This window comes from Jaculus jaculus, chromosome 8 (genome assembly GCF_020740685.1).
Source record: "Jaculus jaculus isolate mJacJac1 chromosome 8, mJacJac1.mat.Y.cur, whole genome shotgun sequence".
Lineage (NCBI taxonomy): Eukaryota > Metazoa > Chordata > Mammalia > Rodentia > Dipodidae > Jaculus > Jaculus jaculus.
In genome coordinates, this window is record NC_059109.1 from 44,340,327 (window position 1) to 44,363,408 (window position 23,082).

General features: G+C 42.7%; 1 protein-coding gene across 3 annotated transcripts in view; it reads right to left on the reverse strand.

Moving 5' to 3' along the window:
- Positions 1–18,654: 18,654 nt before the first annotated feature.
- Positions 18,655–23,082, reverse strand: part of Ehf (ETS homologous factor) — a 46,338-nt gene continuing 41,910 nt past the window's right edge. For 2 of the 3 annotated variants that reach the window (XM_004660817.3, XM_045156881.1), the window contains exons 7-9: positions 22,451–22,513; positions 20,990–21,185; positions 18,655–20,885 (exon numbers count right to left, since the gene is read on the reverse strand). In XM_004660817.3, the coding sequence (XP_004660874.1) occupies positions 20,786–20,885; positions 20,990–21,185; positions 22,451–22,513 (359 nt within the window). In that variant the 3' untranslated portion in view covers positions 18,655–20,785. The remainder of the gene's footprint in view (positions 20,886–20,989; positions 21,186–22,450; positions 22,514–23,082) is intronic. The other variant, XM_045156882.1, reaches the window with a different exon arrangement.

Consider the following 23,082-nt stretch of genomic DNA (forward strand, 5'->3'; position numbering starts at 1 on the left):
GCCAAGGGGTGATGTCCACCCTCTGCCCATGCCATCGTTTTCCCCTGCCATCGTGGAGTTTCTCCAAGCTAAACCATTTTTACCCAAAAGCTGATCTTAGTCAGGTGATTTCTGCGTATTCAATGCAACTCCTATGAAATTTTCAACATTTTGTCATAGAAATAGGCAAAGAAATCATAAAATTTAGATGGGACCACAAAAGAGTCCATAAGCCCATTTCCCATAATCCCAACCCTGCAATCCTATTTTTAATGTAAGCAAAGAATCAAGTAGAATTTTTTCTAAATAAAAAAAGACATGAAAAAATAGCCAACAGCAGTATGATAAACTGTTCAAGCTCAGAGATCACCAGGGAAATGCAATTTGAGGTGTTTTTCTTTTTTCTTTTTTTTTTTTTTTTTGGTTGTTGCTTGTTTTGGTTTTTTGAGGTAGAGTTTCACTCTAGCTCAGGCTATCCTGGAATTCACTATGTAGTCTCAAGGTGATCCTCCTACCTCTGACTCCCAAATGCTGGGATTAAAGGCGTGTGCTACCATGCCTGGCCGGGAAATGCAAATTAAAACAAAAGTGACACATTACTTCACCCCTGTTAAAAGGAATAGTATTGAGCTGGATAGATGGCTCCATTGTTAAAGGTGCTTGCTTGCAAAGCCCAGTTTCAATTCCCCAGGACCCAAATAAAGCTAAAAGTACTAAGGTAGTAGTGCGTGTATCTGGAGTTCATTTGCAGTGGCGAGAAGCCCTGAGGTGCCCAGACTCATTCTCTGTCTGTTTGTTTCTCACCCTCTATCAAATAAATAAATAGAAATATTTCTTTTAAAAGGGTTATTATCAAAAGGATGAATAGTAACAAGAATTGACAAGGTAGGCTGGAGAGATGGCTTAGCAGTTAAGCGCTTGCCTGTGAAGCCTACCTAAGGACTCCAGTTCGAGGCTTGATTCCCCAGGACCCACGTTAGCCAGATGCACAAGGGGGCGCATGCATCTGGAGTTTGTTTGCGGTGGCTGGAGGCCCTGGCGCACCCATTATCTCTCTATCTATCTATCTATCTGCCTCTTTCTCTGTCTGTTGCTCTCAAGTAAATAAATAAAAATGAACAAAAAAAATTTTTTTAACTTAAAAAAAAAAGAATTGACAAGGTTGTAAAGAAAAAAGGAACTTCTATACACTGTTGATGGGACTATAAATCAGTAAGGCTGTTGTGGAAAACAGTACAAAGTTTTCTTAGAAAATTAAAAAGGGGACTGGAGAGATGGCTTAGCACTTAAAACGTTTGCCTGTGAAGCCTAAGGACTCAGGTTCATTTCTCCAGGTCCCACGTAAGCCAGATGCAAATAGTGGGCACATATATCTGGAGTTCATTTGCAGTGGCTAGAGGCCCTGGTGTGCCCATTCTTGCTCTCTCTCTCCCCCCCACCACCTCTAGTAAGTAAATAAATAAATTTATTAAAAAATTTACAGGGCTGGAGAGATGGCTTAGCGGTTAAGCGCTTGCCTGTGAAGCCTAAGGACCCCGGTTCGAGGCTCGGTTCCCCAGGTCCCACGTTAGCCAGATGCACAAGGGGGCGCACGCGTCTGGAGTTTGTTTGCAGAGGCTGGAAGCCCTGGCGCGCCCATTCTCTCTCTCTCCCTCTATCTGTCTTTCTCTCTGTGTCTGTCGCTCTCAAATAAATAAATAAATAAAAATTATAAAAAAAATTTACGAAGAAAATTAAAAAGAAGGGGACTGCCCTCTCCTAGAAAAAAAAAAAGCATAAATGGAATTTATTGATTCATTTAACTGAAAAGTATGTAAGAGTAGAGTTCAAATGCAAGACAATCAGAATTGCCCCTCCCCAGCTCTAATTGTGCAGGCTGCACGCAGGCAGGGGAGGACTGTCCACCCACCACAGTCCTAGGAGCAGAGAAGCAAGCAGAGGGCTGGGATGGCTAAAGGAGCTTGCTTGAAAAGCCTGCAGGCCAGGTTCAATTCCCCAGCACCCACATAAATCCAGACACAAAAAGTGGTGTATTGTGAGCTTACAGCAACAAGAGACCCTGGTGTGCCCCCTACCTGCCTCCACAAGTGCAAATAAATAAATAAATAAATAGTTATAAAAAAATGGGGCTGGGGAGATGACTCAGTGATCAAAGTGCACTATCCAAGTTTGATCCCCAGAACCCATGTAAAAAGCCAGAAGCTGTGGTGGACTTTTATAATTCCAGCACACTGACGCAGAGATGGAAAGCAGAGATAGGAGAATTTCCCAGAATCTCACATACCAGTGAACGCTAAACAGCAAGGACACGGGAGAAGGCAAGGGTCACCACCTGGACGTTCTCCTGTGCCCTCCACCCACATGCTGTAGCTCACTCACACCAGCATTCACACACAAACACACATACATATTCGTGCAGATCACACATACCCCCATGTGATCAAGAAATTCAACTACTAGCTATATATTCAAAAAACTGTGCAATCAGTATGCCAAAGAGATAGCTACACTCTGTGTCGACTGCAGCCTTGTTTACAATAGTCAGGATATGGAATTGACCTATGTGTTCATAGGTGAGTTAGTGAAGAAATAAGATGTGCTATATGGAGCACAACAGAATACTATTCCGAAGCCTTTAAAAAGAAGAAACCATATCCTTTGTAGCAATACAGATGGACTTGGAGGACGTGTTACAAAGTGAAATAAGTCAGGCACAGCAAGACATTATCACATGATCTCATCCAGCTGTAAAATCTGAAGAAGTCAAGTTCACAGAAACAGAGAGGGCGTGGCAGAGGCTGGAAGAGAGGGAGAGAGGGGTTAGAAGAAAACACAGGGGGAAATCTAGTAGCTATTTCCAAAACGTTTAGAAAAGCAATCTACAACCTTTATCCTTATTCCACTTTCAGAAGTATTTATTTAAAAAAAAAATAACCTAATGGCCGGGCATGGTGGTGCATGCCTTTAATCCCAGCACTTGAGAGGCAGAGGTAGGAGGCTTGCCATAAGTTCGAGGCCAGCCTGGGGGTACATAGTGAATTCCAGGTCAGCCTGGGCTACAGCAAGACCCTACCTCAGAAAAATTTTTAAAAATATAAGTAAATAACCTGAGAATGGGGAGTATCCAAGAAGGCTGACTAGAGGTGCCCTGTGCTTGTGTCTCCACGGAAGAGAACCAGAGCAACGTATGGGCGATGGCATTCAAAGAGAGTAGCCAAGACAGCTGCAAGTCAGGACAGGAGGACAGATGGCATTCTGGACATAGGAGTAAAGCTGAGCAATGTGGTCAGCAAGCAGCAAAGCGCCCTGGCTCCCAGCACTGCTGGACCGGCTGTCTTAATGCAGAGGACTTCTACTGAACTGTGGGCTTTTGGCCCAGTTCGAGGAGCTCCCTGGGATCCATGAGATTGTTCAGCTTAGAGGAGGAACTCATGTGGACTTATCCAACTTGCAAAGCCCAACTTCTATAGTATGGTGGCGTCATGAGAATGAAGCCACTGTGAGAATTGGTTTACTAAAGAGGCCAGGAACCACTGCATCTGCCCACTTCTAGAGTCCCACAAGCATTCCTGCACACACACACACACACACACACACACACACACACACACACACACTCACCTACAACTTCATGAGCCCAACTACACCCAGCCATTCCACATTTACACTCAAGCCCATGAAGCGTCCCCCACTGCAGGAATAGGTGCAGCAGCACAGAAGAGATCGCCCCAAAGACCAAAGGTAAGACACGCTCATTCCCCATAACTCACCCCCTCTGCTCCCTCCTCTCCTTCCTGATGCCTCAGTTGACTCAGCAGATCAGTGCTCCTCTGCAGGCCTGACTGCTACCCTCCCAGCTGCTCTGCAAAGGCCCTGGCATCTTAAGTGCTAGATTTTCAGGGCGTAAGGACAGGCCCCATTGACCATATGTTAGGCATCATAACTGCTATCATCACCATTCGAACATCTTCCAGAAGGTCTGTGGTATTCATCAGGGGAAGCCCACATCCCTCAACCACCTCCACATGCACCTACAGCTATGGCACTTGCAGATACCAATGATGTTAATTATAGTTGGAGAAATCACAAAGGGGCTCCACATCTGTACCCACTCTGAACCAGCACACAAATCCACAGTGTGACACACACTTGTAATCCCAGCTTGTGAAAGACTGAGGTAGGAGAACTGAAAGTTTGAGGCTAGCTGGGACCACAGAGCAAGTTCAGACCTAGTAAGGGCTATATTCTCTGGAAGAAAAAGATGGGGACCAAAAAATAAATAAAAGGAAGAGGAGGAGGAAGAAAAGAAGAAGAGGAGGAGCAGGGAGAGGGAGCACACAAAAGCTAGGAAACAAGACACTTTCAAAAGAACATAGTAATTCTCCTGAAACAAACACCAATGTAAAGAGAAATTTTTTAAATGCCTGAAAAAAAATAAGATAATGATCCTAAGGAAACAGAAACACAAAAGAATTCAGACATAAAATTCAATGAAGTCAGAAAAATAATTCATGATTTTTTTTGAAGTAGGATCTCCCTGTAGCCCAGGCTGACCTGGAATTCACTATGGAGTCTCAGGGTGGCCTCAAACTCGCGGCGATCCTCCTACCTCTGCCTCCCAAGCGCTGGGATTAAAGGTGTGCGCCTCCATGCCCAGCTATAAATGGTATATTTTTAAAAATAGAATTTAGGTGGGGCATGGTGTTGCATGCCTTTAATCCCAGAACTAGACTAGATCAAACCGAAGAAAGAATTTCTGAAGTTGGGAGATGGTTTTACAAATAACCCAACCAGATCAAAAGAAAAAAGAGGAGAAAGAAGAAAGGGAGTGCATAAAACCTTCCAATCTGACAGGACACTATAAAGTGAGGAAATATTTGCATTATAGTAGTTTTAAAAGAGAAGGGCAATCACTGAAAACCTACACAACAAAAGTGAAAAAGTCCCAAGTCTTGAAAGTGATATAGGGATCCACATTTCATCTACAGAGCTCGAAGGACCCCACATAGACTCAGCAAAAGCAAACCTATCCAGGGCATGCTACTAAGAAACTTGCAAAAGTCAAAGACAAAACAAAAGTCCCCAAAACTGCAAAAGAAAGCATCAAAAAATCACACAGAGGGCTGGAGAGATGGCTTAGTGGTTAAGGTGCTTGCCCGCAAAGCCAAAGGACCCAGGTTCGATTCCTCAGAACCCACATAAGCCAGATGCACAAGGTAGCACATGTATCTGGAGTTCATTTGCAGTGGCTAGAGGCCTTGGCGCACTCATTCTCTCCCTCCCTCTCTCTCTCTTCTCTCTCTATCCCTCTAAAATAAATAAATAAATAACAAAATAAATAAAAATTTTAAAAAATCACATAGAAGGGGTTCTATACCATATTAACAGGAGATTTGTATCCAAATATCTGAAAAGCCAGAAATAATAGAGTGATATATTCAAAATTTTCAAAGAAAAATAAAACTCTACCAACCAAAACAAACCTTTACAAGTAAAGGAGGAATAATACCTTCCCAAGACAAGAAAAATTGGGAGAATTCATCACCACTAGACAGGCTTTTCCATAAATACTTAGGAAGCCCCACAGATTCAGTTAAAAAGATGACAGCTACCATTGTGACAACATGCAAATAAATGAAACTTATGACTAGTAAGACAGACACAGAAATGAACAAAGGAATGAAAATGTATCACTATAGGAAAGCACCAAATGATAAAAACAACGAGAGGCGGAAAGAAATAAAGAATATATAAAACAGGTCTGGAGAGATGGCTCAGCAGTTGAGGTATTTGCCTGCAAAGCCTAAGGTCCCAGGTTTGATTCCCAGTGCCCACATAAAACCATATACACAAGGTGTGCATGTATTTGGAGTTATTTTTTCAGCAGCTAGAGGCCCTAGCATGCCCGTTCTCTTCTCCTCCTCCTCTTTCTTCTCCTTCTTCTTCCCCTCCTCCTCCTCCTCCCGCTCTTCCTTCTCCTCCTCCTTCTTCTTCTCTCTCTCCCCTCCCTCTTATTCTCTGTCTCTCAAATAAGTAAATAAATAAATAAATAATTTTAAAAGGCTATGTAAAACAACCAGTAGTCATTTGACAAAATGAAAGAAGTAAGTTCTTAATTATCAAGAATAATCATAAATGCAAATGGATTAAACTCCCCAGTCAAAAACAAAATAAAATTATATAGTTCAGATTCTTGACATATTTTCATACACATTTTGATCAAAATTTACAAGATTCAAATGACTAAACCGAAGAGAAAACCTAGAAATAGAGAATTTTTCATGGGATATCAGATAAGGATTTTTAAATAGTCAAGAATAACAAGACAACAAAATAAAATATGAAAATGGAAAATGAAGAAAATAGATCAAAAGATAATTTTCCCAAGACATTTGATTCTAAAAGCAACAGTCAAGTTAAAACTTTTATACACAGGTGGCAATTTGTATTTGAGAAATACCTGTTTCAAATCATGTGCTCATTTTAGAAGTTGGGTTTTCTGAACCTGACATTGTAGCTGGTTAGCTCAGCCCCATCCAGATGTAGAAACTTGACATCACAGCTGCTTAGCTCAACTCCCATTCAGAACCTACAAAAGACCTCAATCTGGGTTTTTAGGCGGGCTTTACCCCACTCCTGTCTTCTCATGGGCAGGAACTCTCTGTATTCTGTCCTCTTTCCTTCTCTTAACCTAATAAAATCTCTCTAAACTTAAAAAAAAAGTTGGATTTTAAAAATGTTTTCCATGTGTATGTATGTATGTTGTGAATGCATGTGCATGTGCATGTAAGTGCATGTGGAGACCCAAGGTCAATATCAGGTGTTTTCCTTGATGGCTTTCCACCTTGTTTGCATGCGTCTGGAGTTCGAGGCCGCCCTGAGGCTACATAGTGAATTTCAGGTCAGCCTGGGCTAGAGTGAGACCCTACCTCAAAAACCCAAAAAATAAAATAAATAAAAGTTAAGGGGGCAAAAAAGGGAAAAAATGTTCATGATTGAAAAACCCAAAGTGATATGTAGACTCAGTGAGTCCCACAAAATAACAATGGCATTCTTCATAAAAACAGAACAATCCAAAATTGAAGAAGACCCCAAGACAAAAAGTGACTTAAAATGTTCAGCTACCTTCCACATGATTCTCTTTCTTTTCAGGTTTTGCCCTCTCAGGTATGGGTTACTAAGCAACTCTCAATGCTCAAGAACTTTTCTAGTTATATTGGTTGGAGGTGCTGGAAGTGAAATTCTATAGTACTGTTTAGCATTTGAGAAGTAGAAAATGAAAAATAAAACACAGATTATCCAATGTAGAGTGAGACCAGGAAAGGTTTAAAGGCTACAAGCATTATTAGAGAGATTCTGATGGGTGAAACCTCAGTTTGGGCCAAAGACTCATGGGAGCTTCTCAATGGAGTCCATAATCTTGGTGTCCATAGGATTCTGACTTGGTTCCCAGTTCTAGCTCTTTGTTCTTTTCCACTGAGCTGATCTGTTAGTCAGTAAGAGAGCTATTGGTTACCCACCTAGGCTGTGTGCCACTTTTGCACTGGTGTATGCATCTTGTCAGGCTAGTTGCACAGACATCAAAAATCTATCAACAAGACAAGAATAGCTGAATCCCTGCAGGTAGTTAGGGCCCAAGTGAAATCACAGGGAAATTGGTGAGATGAACAAGAGTGCTACTTCCGCTGCTGTCCTGACAACCGGCACCAGGGTGATGGAGACAGACACTGAGGAGACTCAAAATGCACCAAAGCAGAAATCCAGAAGCTGCTGAGAGCTCAGCACTAAAGTAGACTTAAAGCATATCCACAGGGCTCAGGGAATTTTGTGGAGGGGGGGGGGCGGAAAGAATATAAGGGTCATAGGTTGGGGGGAAATATCCAGAGGCATTGCACCCCCACAATGACTGACTGTTGCTCTCACAACTCATAATCCATAACTACATGGAGAATAACAGCAATCCAACTAAGGGGGTTGGGGTTCTCAGTGGAACGGCGCAGGAAGGAGGAAAATGATGGTACCAGCACATGGTGTTTCTGCTTAATAAAAAATGAGTTGAAGCCGAGTGTGGTGGCGCACGCCTTTAATCCCAGCACTCAGGAGGCAGAGGTAGGTGAATCACCACAAGTTTGAGGCCATCCTGAGACTACATAGTGAATTTTGGGTCAGCCTGGGCTAGAGTGAGACCCTACCTCAAAAAAAAACAAAAGAAGAAGAAGAGGAGGAGTAGGAGGAGGAGGAGGAAGAGGAAGAAGAAGAAGTAGTAGTTGAAAAGTTGAATCTCATGTGACCCACAATTTCACTTGACCTTGTTTATTAAATTTATTAATTTATTTGAGAAAGAGAAAGAGACAGATAGAGAGGGAAAGAGAGAAATGGGCACTCCAGAGCCTTTAGCCACTACAAACGAACTCCAGATGCATGCGCCACCTTGTGCATCTGGCTTATGTGGGTCCTGGGGAATCGAACCTGGGTCCTTTAGCTTTACAGGTAAGCACCTTGTCTGCTAAGCCACCTCTCCAGCCCAACCTTATTTGTTTTTATAAATGGTAAGAATGGGAGATGTAGCTGAAGTGTTTGACCTTCAGAAGATGGAAAATTCTGGAAGACATCATAGCCCAGAGATGGCATGGCAAGAGCTATATGGGATGAAGTTTATATTGACAGAAATGCATGGCATGGAATGGATATGACCAAGGAAAGAAACAGGAAGGCCAGCAATTGTTCCCCTACTTCTCCTTCTTGCTTGAAAAATGACCCAAACTTTCAGGGCCACGTGTCTTGCTTGGGAAAAGAATAAAGGCAGAAAAAGGGTGTTGATGGTACAACTATTACTTATAGACTGTACTCCTACCTGAATCGACCAAAGTGGGTTTTTAAAAGTGAGGATTCAAAGTCAGGTAAGTCCTGCCTCGTACAATGACTAGTTGCATGAACTTGGACTTGATCTTGAACTTCTTTTCAACAATTTCATTTGGGAAAAGAAAATACTAACCCTGGTCCCCACAGTTACGCAGATTCAATGAGGCTTTAGTGCTGTGACTCAGACTAGATTCAATGTGGCCCTAGAGCCAAGTGTTAGGAACTGCAATGTTCTCATTTTCAAAATCAGAGACTGTTGAAGACATTCCCCGAGTCAAACATTCCCATCTCGCCACTGGCTCCACCTATTTGCCAAGCCAAGCCCTTTCCTCATTTCCCAGCTCCCCTCCTTTACTTTCTCCCAGGTACAGGTAAAATCTTCCTGCAAGAAAATGAATTAGGCCGTGTGTGTATTGCATGCCCTTTCCCCCAGCATTCAGGAGGCAGAGGTAGGAGGATTGCTGTGAGTTCAAGGCTAACCTGAGACTATTTAGTGAATTCCAGGTCAGCCTGGGCTAGAGTGAGACCCTACCTCGAAACCCCCCACAAGAAAGAAAGAGAGAGAAAAGAGAAAAGAAAGAGAGAAAGAAAGAAAATGAGTTGGACTATGACAGAGCAGCTGCTACCTCAATGTCCTGGGTCTCCTTTACAACAGCAAAGGCCCTTGTCACATGGGGAAAGAGCAAAACAACCCAAGATTACAACATAAGCCCTCAGTTCTCTGGCCTCGGAAATTTGGTTCATTCCATTTCCTCAGGGCTGAGCTTTCCATATGCCCCAGTTATCAGCTACTTTCACCATAGCGTTAACTACTGCTCTTCCATTTTGCAATCAGTATAAAACATCTAAAAGAGCAAGAATGTGCTGCCCTAGAGCCGAAAAGTCTAGTCATTGAGAAGGCTTCAAGCCCAGGTCCACCCCACTCCTGGTGTTCCTCAGACACTCTAGCCATTCCCGGGGCTCATCACACAGGAGAGAAGACAGCATCCCTCAGGGGTTTCGAATTTCAAATGACACTGGATGCCAAAGGGACCTGCCTTCCATAAAACTCTACTTCCTGTTTCTAGAAAAGCAATCTCAGAGAAAGAAGGGACTTAAATCTGGCTCTTCCGAACGCCTGTGGAGCTTCCTTTAGAACTTGGGAGTTCGCCTGGAACAGTTCCTGGGAGTGGGTTCCAAACCCTCACTTTGCCACTTGGGAAAAGTTATAATCATTTCCAACCTCAGTACCCTTACCCTAAGAAGAGACTATTGCATAGGGGTAAATGAAATCATACAGGAAAAGCCCATCACAAAGTGTGTACTAAATAAATAGCAACCAACCCTGTTACCTGTGAGCCATGTTCTTGGGAGTAGCTTTTCACAGGGACAAGCAACTCTGAGGCCTCAAAGGGCAGCTTCGCCAGGAAATGGCTATATATGGCCAGGGATCTAGGCTCTTCTGATTTTTGCCTCCACTTCACTCCAGTACTAACACTGGAGATGACTCAGTGGTCCCATCAGCTACACAATCCTCCCAGGGAGATAAAGGAAGCCAGTTCTAACTGGGTTAGCTGAATCATCAACATTTCAATGAATGATGGACTAAACTCAAACTTATCTTCACAAATTCTGGTACTTTCTACTTGGAACAATTACAGAAATTCTCTGGCCCAACCTGTGGATTCACAGATGGAGAAATTATATCAAGGGAATTTAAGAAACTTGTTTTAGGCCAATGGTAGAACCATGATAAGAAAACCCAGGACTTGTGTTTTATCCCTCCCTCCCAATTCCCTGTGACCAATGACCTTGAAATGTAGTGTCTACCATTTAGCTGAACCCCACAAAATATAGCTCTGACTTAGAGCTCCCTGCTTTTCTTTATAAGAAGCCGAGCTTTGACTCACCCAAGATCACATATTTATCAGTGAAGGCATGAGAATTGGAACTGGGGTTGTTCTAATTCAAAGGCCTGCACATTTTACACTGTGTGTCTGCATTCTAGCCCTGGCAATTAAAAGTTATCTCCTTCCTAAAGAAAAGACTGGTCTAGTCATCTGCTGAGCATGATGATGTGCGCCTTTAATCCCAGTGCTCCACTCTGGAGACAGAGGTAGGAGGATTGCTGTGAATTCAAGGGCAGCCTGAGACTACATAGTGAATTCCAGGTAAGGCTGAGCTAGAGTGAGTGAGACTCTACCTCAAAGAAACCACAACACGAAGAACAGTCATCAACAGAGACCGGAAGGTGGAGTAATGCTGGATGCCAGGTGGGCTCTTCCACTGACCTACTGTGTGAACGTGGGACAGTCACATGACTTTGTCCCCAGTGTGTCTGGTGCACTGTGGCCGCATTCAGTTCAGTGTCTTCCCTAGTTATCATTCATCCCTACTTGGAAGCAGCTGGATAACTGGAGTGTTTTGTTTCTCTTGCACCACCGTGAAGCCATATCCTTCAGTTCTTTCTACTTTCCCTGAACAAGAAACCTCAGTGGAGAGTCCAGTTGTGGGCCCAGAGTCCTGCGACCCCCTGTGTCCTCGGGTCAAACTCAAGAGCTCACCTCTGTTTCCACAGCTCCGGCAGGGATCACCGACTTTGTCTTGTGTGAATACACTATTTGTCTTCCTTCTTTTCTTTCTGTTTGCCATTGGAAAAGTCCATTAGCGCTGAATGACAAGACCAAACAGTAAAGGAGAGAACAGTTGATGCTCTAATAACACTTAGGTAAATACCATTTGTTATTGTCACCACTGAGCCTTCCAGAGAGGTGGCACCATTCCCTGTTCCCCAGACTGCCTCTTATTGGCTCTATCACAACCTGGAAAGGCAGGTTTGGAGAGAAAAGAAGTCTGAAAGGGATTGGTGAGAGGAGGAAGGAAGAACATGGGAAAGAAACGGGGATTCTGAAAGATACACAAAGAGAAGGACAAGGATTGAGGTGTCTACCCACATACACACACAGAAAAGACAGGACAAATCTTTTCTTTTTTAACGTATAATTTTATTATTGACAACTTCTATACTTACAGACAATAAATCATAATAGTTCCTTCCCTTTCCAAAACCACCTTCTCCTTCACAACTCCAGTCTCCATTCTATCCCCTCCCTGTCTCCATTAGTCTCTCTTTTATTTTGATGTCATTGTTTTTTCCTCCTGTTATGAGGGTCTTGTGAAGGCGTTGCTAGGCACTGCAAGGTTGTGAATATCGAGGCCAATTTCTGTCTGGAAAGTTGCATTATAAGGAGTCCTACCTTTCCTTTGGCTCTTACATTCTTGCTGCCACCTCTTCTGCAAAAGGACCCTGAGCCTTGGAGGGTGTGATAGAGATGTCTCAGTACCGCACACTCCTCCATCACTTCTTGTCACCGCTACATTGCCTTTTGGGTCATCCCAGTGGTAAACACCATCTGAAAAGAGAAGCTTCTTTAATGAAAAGTGAGAATAGTGTTAATATATGAATATGACCATTACGTGTACTGCCTACAGAGAAGTTTGGGGAGCATAATATATGCATTTAGCAGGCTTCACACCCCAAAGGCTCATGACCTCCCCTGCCATAGGCTTTCATTAGGTTTACAGTACCAGGCATGTATTCCCTTCTATAGAGTGAGTCTCCAGTCCAATTAGAAAGCAGCTGGTTTTCCCCAGAACAGACATGCCACTATTGCACCATTTGGTCATTTGGCCTGTCTGTCCAAACTTGAAGGTTCCAGTGTCTACTGTTTTCACCACTGATGGCTTCTGTCTCCCACAGGGCTGCATGCAGTGCAGTTTTTTCCAACTTTCAGTCAGCTGGTCTACAGAGATGAGGTTTTCAGCTCAGCCCCAGCTTGATTTCTCAGTGACCTTGCTTCCCAGGTATGTGTAGTCTTCAGCAATAGGGTCTTACCATCTGTTTCTGGTGAGAAACCAATGGCCTTGGCAACAGCCTGTAATTTTTTGCAAATCTTTCTTTAAGGGAATCTTTCAACAGGTTTCATATTACTTAAACTTCTTCCTGTCTTGTTCCCTATCTGCTCTTTTACCAAGACCTACCATAAGCAACCTCCCTGATTTGCTGTGCCCCAAAGTGAAGATGTTGACTGAAATGGAGAATTAGCATAGGAAAGTTTTATGTCATTAGCATGAAAGAGGATTGTTCCCACTGATGTCCCCTGCTGGGGATGGAATACCCCTGGGATTGCAGGGTTCAGGAAATGGGACATGACCAAGAAGATTCACATTTGACTGGAAGGCTTTCTTGATGTGTAAACAGTGACACAGGAGAGTGGCCTCAAGTCTGACTTTTATAATAGAATCTGTACCAAATGGTGGTTCAGTGTGAAGTGTGTCTGGAGCTATGACTTTAAGACAAAGCTGGCTATGTAAGTCTCTTTCTTACTTCCTAGCAAGTTATGAATTTCACTCAGGGGAAATGACTGGTTGGCTAGATCCAATTGCACTCCCAAGGTGCATGGTCAGATACCTCTCTTTAGGTCTTTTTCATTCAGAAAATGAGTCTTTGACTTTGTTTCAGTGGCACATATTTGTCCTCACAGTGCTTTCAGAGACAATATGGCGTCATGACAAAGGCCCCAGTCCCAGAATCAGCAAGCAGAGGTCCAGATCTCACGTCCACCACACAGCAGCGTGAACACTCAGGCAAGGTCTTTGCCTCTCTGAGCTCCAGTTTCCTCATCTGTTAAATGAGGGAAAATAACAATAGAAGCTGTATCCTGGAGGCAAAGGGAGGCTTGACATAAAATACAAAAGCAAAACACTTATAATATCTGTATGTATAAATTCTTGATAGATTATAGAAAGATATGATGTTTGAATCTATTCACTGGATTTCCCCAGTGCCGTGGACTCGTAGGTATGTGTCTCCATTGAATAAAGTAGCTGAAGGATGAGAAACTAAATAACGTATTCATCATCTGCAGTTAGTGAGAGTTGAAGCCAGAAGATGGTCCTTTGAACATGAGAAAGTCTTATACTTGTATATATTCTACAAGCATTGATGCAGCCATGTGTATGCATTGTGCCCCTCTGAGCTCCATGAATGTGTCGTGAGCATGGAAGGCCACGAGACTTTGCTCTCCAAAGACTTTTGTCCTGCTGTCAATGGTAAATGCTATAAATCTTAAATGGAATGTCTGAGAATAAAACAACTGGATAATCGGGCAGGACGTGATTTGGGGATAGGTTATTAGTTGTGGATAGTGTGATTAGGAAAGGTGACTATGATGTGAGACCTCAAAGGAGACAGCCACACGAAGACTGAAAGTGCATTGTAGGTGGAGGGAACAATGAAGACTCCGGCGAAGTCCCTGAGGCAGGAATGAGTTTGACTAAGACCGTCAATGGGGCATTGTCAGCGTCTCCACGCAAACAGAGGCCAGATTGTGAAGGCGATGGAGGAAATTTGATTTACAAGGAAGGAGAGTCTATGGGTCGCCTACAAGAAGGCAATCTGGAAAAGAAAGACGACAGTGGTGGTGGTGCCATCTGCCTTAGTCAGAGGGCATGGAACCCATTCTTATTTAGGGGTCTGTCTTTCCTGTTCCTATGACAATGATCTCCCCTCACCACCAACATTCCTAACCAGAAACCCATAGTTTTGGCTACCCATCTTTATATCTGTGAGGAGTTTGTGGGGTTTAGAGAAAAGAATAATCAAATCCTCCCACTCCAGATCTCCACTGGCGGCATCAAGCTTGTTTGTACTTGAAGACAGTGTTGTCCTTCCTGAAAACACAAAGATATTTGGTTCAGAGCTTAACTTTTTTGTTCTGTATAATCCAGAGTCCCCTTTGGTTCCTAAGACTCCCTGGATCTTGTTTTTCTGTGGTTAGTGTCACTCATTGCTCCATCCATCCTTACCTGATAGTCACAGGGCAGATTCTAATATGGTTCGTAGAATTTTCCCCCAGTGTAAGAAATGCAAGCCATCTATAGCCATTGAGCATGTGAAAGGTAAATAATACAAGAAGCTAAATATTTAATTTATGTCATTTTAACTATAGCCTCATGTGATTAGTGCTATAGTTATGGATAGGTAATTCCTCAAAGTGCTAATTCAGGACAGTTTATGGTTTGCAAGTGGTCACTTTGCAAGTTCTTTACTGAGAAATTACTGAAATGCTTTTGTAGAAATAATGCAAGGTAATATGGTAAGGGAATTTCTTCTCAAGTAGAAAAAAAGAGTGAAATATATTCAATGTGACATATGGGAATATTATCATTGTACATATTTGGCCCGAGAATGAAAATATCACATCTTCTACATCTGAGATGTCATCTTAAAGATCACTATTGCAGTGTGTTCAAAGGTGAGTCATGAGGGCTTCTTTGGTGAAGAGATTCAATCTCAAATAGGCTTGGGACACTGGCTATGCTTTTTCTTTCTACAACAGAGTCACAATGGATATTAACATAATTAAGATTCTGAGAAGTCTTATGTAGCTCTGGAAAATTTGTGTTATTTATAATTTCCAATGTACTTAACCACAGGATCCTATGTACATGCGTGTGTGTGTGTGTGTGGTTGTGTGTATGTGTGCATGTGCACATGCATATTGATAAGCTAGAAAAACATGAGGGTTAGTTTTGACTTTGGCGGCAAGGGTACAGGGACTTGGGTAAACAGTGCCAGGCATACTATCCATTACTAGCTGTGTTATTTTGAGAAAATCAATCTTTCTCACCTTCAATTGTCTCAATAAAAATTAATGAAATACATAATGCAGATCTTCATAAGGAGTAAATACAATAATGTGGGTAAGGACATGGTCCAGGTCTTGAGTTAGCTGAATTTTCCTCAAATGATTAGTAGCTGTCATGGTTTTCCTTATCATTATGAAATTAGATGGCTGAGTGAGACATTCCGGGCACAAGGAGAAACATGTCATGACCTAGCAGAGCTTGCTTGCCATAAATAATTTTAAGTACTATGTTGGAAACCAAGAGCAATTTTTTCTCCCTCCCTTTGCTTCACCTTAGTAAGAATGTACACCCAGCACTGAATGCCTTTCTGCAATCCATCCTCAATGCAACAGCCAGGGGGATCCTTTTTACCAGAGATTGGGGCATGCCATTCTTCTAAGACCCCCCCTCCCCAGGTAAAGGAACAGAAACAGCCTTGGCAAGAGCCTCTCAGCGCTATGTGATCTGGTCCACCCCACGTTCCTCTCTCATCAAGTCCAACTGCTGCTGGTCTGTTCCAGTAGACAGACTCCCTTGCTGCTTTTTGGACAGGACAGAAACACAGCTACCCCAGAACCTTTCCATTTGCTGGTCATCTACTAACAGAACTCTTCTAGCTATCTACATGGCTCTTTCCTTCACAACCATCATTACTTTACCAATTAAACCCTCTCTAAATCTGCAATGCATCCCTGCCTCTCCAGTCTAGCCCGCTTGAGTCCTTTGCCTTGCTCTATAGTATGATGTGTTGTTTATATGTGTGTTTATTATTACCCTGTTTCTGCCTGGTAGAAGGTAAGCTTCATGAGAGTCAAGTGTCTTTGTTTCCTTCTCCATGTCTGGCACAGACATGCTTAATAAAGAACACTGGGAGCCAAACACAGAAGTTGTGGCTGTTCTGATCAAGTACAATTCCAGTTTGGGAATGGCTTACAAAGGAGGAGACACACATCTCAAGGCTGGCCTCTGTGATTTTTATTAGTGCTTTCTGGGACCCATTAAACAAACAGACAATAACAACAACAACAACAAAAAAAAAACACATTATCTTGGAAAATATAATTCTTTCATAAAGCTCAAATACTCAGTTTGAATTTAACGTAGTTGAAGGGGAAAGAGTTCTAATATTTCAAACAGCAATGGCAGCAGGGTTGTTTCCCACAAATTGCCAACTCAGAAGCCAGATGGCAAGAAAAGCAAACGTTATGCAGATAGCTACAGAAAGATTAATCCCAATTTAGCTCAAGTTATGATGGCCTGCATGTTTCAAATGTTTGTACAATACAGTTGCAGTGGTTTTGTCTTCATAGTCTAGCTCTTATTTCAGAATCCTGAGAGTCAATGCTGAGGGCATTTGACATCTGGCATCATGGTGGCTGCAGTGATCCTCACCCACCATCAGTGTTCCTGCAGTGGATCTAGGATGAATGATGTTTAAGTGTCTTGTGAGGAAGGTGCCATGCTCTACACACAGAAGGTACTTGGCAGGTGCTTTTCTTAAAATATAGGATAATGTAATGGTTTCCCCCTTACTGTTTTACCTTTTCTTACATTGTGACATCTTTGAAAGAACATACTTCAAAAACTAAAATCTAACATGTACTACTAACCTTATCAAAAGATCCCTTGGTATTTTTCAAAAAGAAAAAAAAAACAATAAAATAAAAACCAGCCCCCAAATACTAAAACTTAGAACACATTTATGCTTAAATAGCAATTGACATCATATAAACACATTTGTAATCTTCATTGATTAAATAGGTCAAGGGTTCATTACTGGCATCTTGTACCAGGTAAAGTCTCACAGTTCCAAGTAAGGCAACAAAATTCCCATCCAGAAGACATCGACGTGTGGAACCAAACAGGCTGTTTTTGGCTTCCTGTCGGCACAGGTTGGAGGGCAGAAAAAAGTGTCACAGTACAATGTTCGTAACAGAGACAATGTATGTCCTTGAAGGATTGGATAGAATGCTCTAATTCCAGAGGAGTGATTCATATCCCACTCATGAAGATCGCCACCAGTTAGAAGTCTCCCAGAAGATAGTCACTCATCAATTCAGTAAGTTGTTGTTCTGTATTTGTCTCATGCCAGGTATGAGGGAAAATATAGTGGTAAGACATGGCCCTTGCCCTCAAAGAGCTTACAGTCTAGCCAGATAGGAGCTTAAAGGGAGGACCAGTGTGTTCAAAGAAAAATTGATGTAGCAAAGTGTGTCTGTCTGCACAGGAAGTTCACTGAAAACGCCTGGGACTCAGGGCCTTGATGAACTTGGTCAAGTCAAATAGGAACCTCCGATGATTTGAGTCTTGTGAAGTCTTACCGATATATGACCTGACTTAGGTTCCTATGGAAACCTGCAAGAAGATATCAAGGAATGTTCCAGAAGATGGTATTTAGTGACCAAATGCGGCCATCCATCACAGATACGCTTATCATGTGAGAAGCTGTGGCCCCAGAAGGAGGTGTCTTGGTAGGGGTTGTATTTATTATTATTTTTCTCTTTCAACACTGTGGTGGGAAGATTCCACCCCAAGTTGGCATGGGTCAATTGCCCTGAGTTCTCCAAGTCACGAACAGCACATAGAAAATGCAGCAAGTTCACGCCAAGACAATAGGTAGGCAGAGGACTTAATACTCCAGCCTATTTAAATAGGCCCTGGATGCCAAGAAACTGTCAGTTTCAATAAACAGCACAATGTACTCATCTGCAGAACTCTGCTCACTGGTCCTCTCCCCACTTCCCCTGTTCTCCAGCCAGGACAGTTCTGCCATGGGGAGGTACAGAAAGTGCCAGAGCCAGCTGGAGAAGAAAAACTCACAGGGTTGAGGAAGTGTGAACACACACACACACACTCATGTCACTCACACACACACTCATGAGCTATACTACTTCAGATGCTGAATGTCTAGTTAACTCTGCACATTGCATAACCAAACACTGGGAAGGCCCAGTAGTTGTTGGAAAGCAAGGTATGTCTTATTTTTTTTTTTTTCTTTTCAAAAATATCTGAGTGAGCTGGAGAGATGGCTTAGCGGTTAAGCGCTTGCCTGTGAAGTCTAAGGACCCCGGTTCGAGGTTCGGTTCCCCAGGTCCCACGTTAGCCAGATGCACAGGGGGGCGCATGTGTCTGGAGTTCGTTTACAGAGGCTGGAAGCCCTGGCACGCCCATTCTCTCTCTCTCCCTCTATCTGTCTTTCTCTCTGTGTCTGTCTGTCTCTCTCAAATAAATAAATAATTAAAAAATATATATCTGAGTTGCATACAGAAGACCTTTGCTGTCCATGGTACCTATTCCTGGCTTCCTCAGTAACTGTCGCCTGACAAATCTTTGTGAAGATGACGAAGCCAGGCAGAAATGGAATGAACATGGTTGTACTTCACAAGGCCATTCCTGGACACTCACAGTCACCAGCCACAGAACCCAAAGTTCTCCTTTTTTTCAACCTCCTGGCTGCATAGAGCGTGCATGAGTGTGTGTTTACACCCCAGGGTAATACACGGTGCTAGGGCTCTGTGCTTGATGAAAACGTTCCTCCTTATTGATACAGAGGCAGGATGGAGGAGAGGCCAAGGACACGAGAGGACCAAGAAGAAAGTTGTAAAATGGAGCCTTCTGCTCTGATCCATTTCCAAAGATCTGTAGTGTTGCATTCCTCTGGCTACTGGGGGTGGGGGTGGCTGTTTGGGGTGCCCGCAGCACCCCACTGCAGAGGAAGAGACCTCCAAATGTACTGTGGAGCTCCCTCCCTCTCCGCTTTGTCTTCTGGTCACTTCCTTTTTCTTTCTTTTAAACATATTCTTCTAAGTGCAAAAGAAATCAATAAACCATTCACTTTGAGATGAGTCCATGTAAGAATTTATACCTGCAAAGTTATAAATGTCTCTCTCTTTTTTTCCCTCTCACTCTGTGTCTCATACACACACACACACACACACACACACACACACACACAGATTCTTCTCTCAGCATTCTCTTCTGCAATATAATTTTCATTCTACAATTCCAGTTCAAATATCTTTTCTTGCTACATTATTCAATTTATCTGATTTTGGCTCTCATGTGAGATATTGAAAAGAAACTCCTCCAGGTTGTCCCTAATGTGTAAAAAGACAAAAAAAAAAAAAAAATCAGTTGACTTCTAGGGCTTGTTTTTGCTTTGCTCTAGGGGTTCACAGACCTTATCGAACCCCTTTGTTCTGATACCAAATCACAACCTTTGCCTTGACTGGCTAAGTGGATCTCAGTCAAGGGTACATTTGCCCTTCAGGGCACAACTGATGATGTCTAGGGAAAAGAGTGTTTCCGCAGGTCACAGACATTGCAGTACATCTCACCATGCACAGTTTTAAAGCCCTTCCACCATGTACAGTAAAGCCCTTCCCACAAGGGAATCGCCCAGTCCAAAATGTCAACTGTGCCCATCAAGAAAACCTTAAAGGACAGAGATACAAGAGTAAGATCATCAGTCAATATCACACCACCACCTCCTCCCCCCACTTATTGTTCAACAGTTAGAAAAACATAATCAAAGCTGACCTCTCTCTCTAAATAGCTAGAAGTGACCAGATGTGGTAATTGTAGTTCTTTTTTCTTTTTGAACTCACCACCCAAGGGTATAGGGAGGAATCACACTCATGAATGAGTATACAGCCCAACCCCCATCATTATTCCCGCCAATTTAAATATCCCAAGTCATGTGATCACACAGTGTGTATGGCCACACTGGGTCATGGAAGTCCATGTTCTTCACTCGCTGCCTCCCACATCAGGTGAACTTCTCAGCATTCTGCCACTTCACCCCATTAATCTGAGACTTCATCCTACCAACCATGTCCACTTCTCCTGGGGAGTTCATGTGGAGGACACGTCACCTTGTTTCTAAACCATTTTACATATGAAAACATTTAATGCCCTCTGCTTTCTTTTTCCTTTTGCCTAGCAAGAAACACAAGGCTACCAACCCTGTTTTCTTGTAGAAAAGAACTTCACGATAGAGGCAAAAATAAATCATAACCGCATACAGCATCGTATTTCACAGAAAACTGTGTACGTTTCTTCCCCACATAGGACATACTTCAAAGTAACAAAATATTTTTTTTTTATCAACCGTAGTGTTCCTTCTTCCCATTAGAAGCAGATGTGTGCTTGTCCCTTCATGGTACATAAATATCAGAGAAATATCAGTAGTCTTTGAAATATTTACGTCCAGGAGTTCTTCATTGATTATTTCATGTACTGTGTATTTTGGGTTATGTTCCAAGGGCAAGGAGCCTCAGTTCTCATTTTCTCTCCATCCACGAGCATTCTTCCCAAATTTATACACCAGCCGTCGTCCATCCACACGTTCCAGGATTTCTCGCTTGTAGTAATATCTGCAAGAAAGTAAATTCATGAGCTGGCCATTCAGATAGACAACTGGGTGACGAGCTGGTTGTGTGGTCTGTCTTGCCATTTGGGGAAACACGAAGTGACTCACCTCATGGCTCGGCTGAGCTTCTCATACGTCATGCTACTGTTATTTTTCTTTTTGCCCCACAGCTGAGCCACAGCCTCGGACTTCAAGAACCTGAAGATGCCCTCCGAGCGGTCTTCCCACTTGATGAGACCTGGATTCTTATCTGGGCTCAGGAGGATGTCCCGGATGAACTCCCATAAGTGAGTCCCTCTTGGGTCTGATGAAAAAGCAAACAATCAGGCCTGAGTCACAGCACAATGAAAAGCAAGAACACTGAGTTACAGCTTCTCCCCACTCACCAGGACAGACAGGTCACAGAATCAACAAATATTAGACATTTGAGAATGAAGGAATAACTAGCATAATTGAGGCATGGAGAACTTCTATGACTTGACCAATGTCACATAATCAAAATTGCCAAAGTCAAGACCAAAGCTTAGGTATGAATCTTGTAGGCTTGGTTGAGTTTCTTCTAATCTTTCATCCCATTTTGCTTGGGATTCTTCTCCATAAGCTGTTCCCTCAGAGAGCAGAGAGCCACCTGCAGCCAATTTCTCCAGTGACTCTCTCCCACCCAATATCTGGGCTTCCACCAAATGTACATCAGTAAAGCTCTAGAATTTGGAGTCCTTGAATATGTTGGTGGAAGGGTGTCACAGAATACTGCCTACATTTATTCCCCATATAGAGAAAATAACTTTTTATCAACTGTATTAATTCCCATTGGAAGCAGATATATATTTTTTGAATTTAAAAATTAAGCAGCTCCTGAAACAAGATTAGCCAACAAATTTGATTTCACTCCCAGAAGGTACTAGATGCATTCTTTTTTATTTTTTTCCTTTGGTTTTCTGAGGTTGGGTCTCACTCTAGACCAGGCTGACCTGGAATTTACTATGTAGTCTCAGAGTGGCCTCAAACCACTAACTCTGCCTGCCAAGTGCTGGGATTAAAGGCATGCACCACTACAGCCAGCTTAACATCTTCAGTTTTATGGGGTGAGTCGGAGGAGTGGGAGTCAAGACACCCTGGTTCTCTGATACCTCTACATGACACCATCTTGATTTCTTTCTATGCTCCTTGAATACTATGTCTCTTCTAGTTTATACATTTTCACAAGATTTTATCATTAAGAGCACAAATAGCCATTTCTTGGAATAAGAACTCCAAAAACATGAAAGATCAGTGTTCCCCCAAAGAGAGATGCATCCAAGGCATTTCTTCCCATCTTCATCCTCCTTCCAACCCCACCTTTTTTCTGGGATTAAGAAAAACCACCAATCCTCTGCTCACAAGTTCTGATTCACTGAGTGTCCCAATTTTAACAGCCAGGGGACCTCACTTTGAGAAATAGCTGTCCAGGGAGTTACTTGGACAGAAAAGAAGCTCCCAAGAGGAAACGTTTGCCTAACAACCTGGACCTCTAGTTAAAGCCAACACATATGGAAAGACCGAGAGCCTCCTGAGAGAGCCAGCACTTACTATGCTTTTTGGTGTGGGGCTTTGCAGGGTGGTCTTGCTCCTTTTTCATATCTGGGGACTCTGCTAAAGAGAAAGACAAGATGTCTTCAGGTTATGTAGTCTGCAAGTCTCATTTGCATGTATGTAGCCACACATATAAATGGTATGTATTGAGTGCCTATTACATGCTGGGCACTATTTGGCTGTGTGGTAGTGACAAAACACCATAAATGCTGTGGAGGAAAATAATGCAGGTTAAGATATGGGGACAGAAGGATGAGAGTGGGAACAGTTTGCAATTAAATATGAGCTGGTCACAAACACTGCTCTGATGAATAGACCTACAGGCTATGAGGAAGATGGCCATTCAGCGAGGGGAAGAGTTCCCAGGTAAGGACAGTTAGTCCAAAGGCACTGAGGTCAACGCATGTTAGGTATTCTATGCAAAGGAGAATAAAATCGGAATGGCTGTGAGCAAAAGGCACAATGGTGGCCTCTGAGGTTCTGATCTTTAATGCCTTATAGGAGTTTGTAAAAGGCTTCATTCCAATGGGAAGCCACTGAAAGATGTAGGTCATTGAAAGGGTGTGTTTTATAATATAATACAAAAATGTAAACATTCATAACAAAGAAGGATGGCTTTTAAGCCAGAG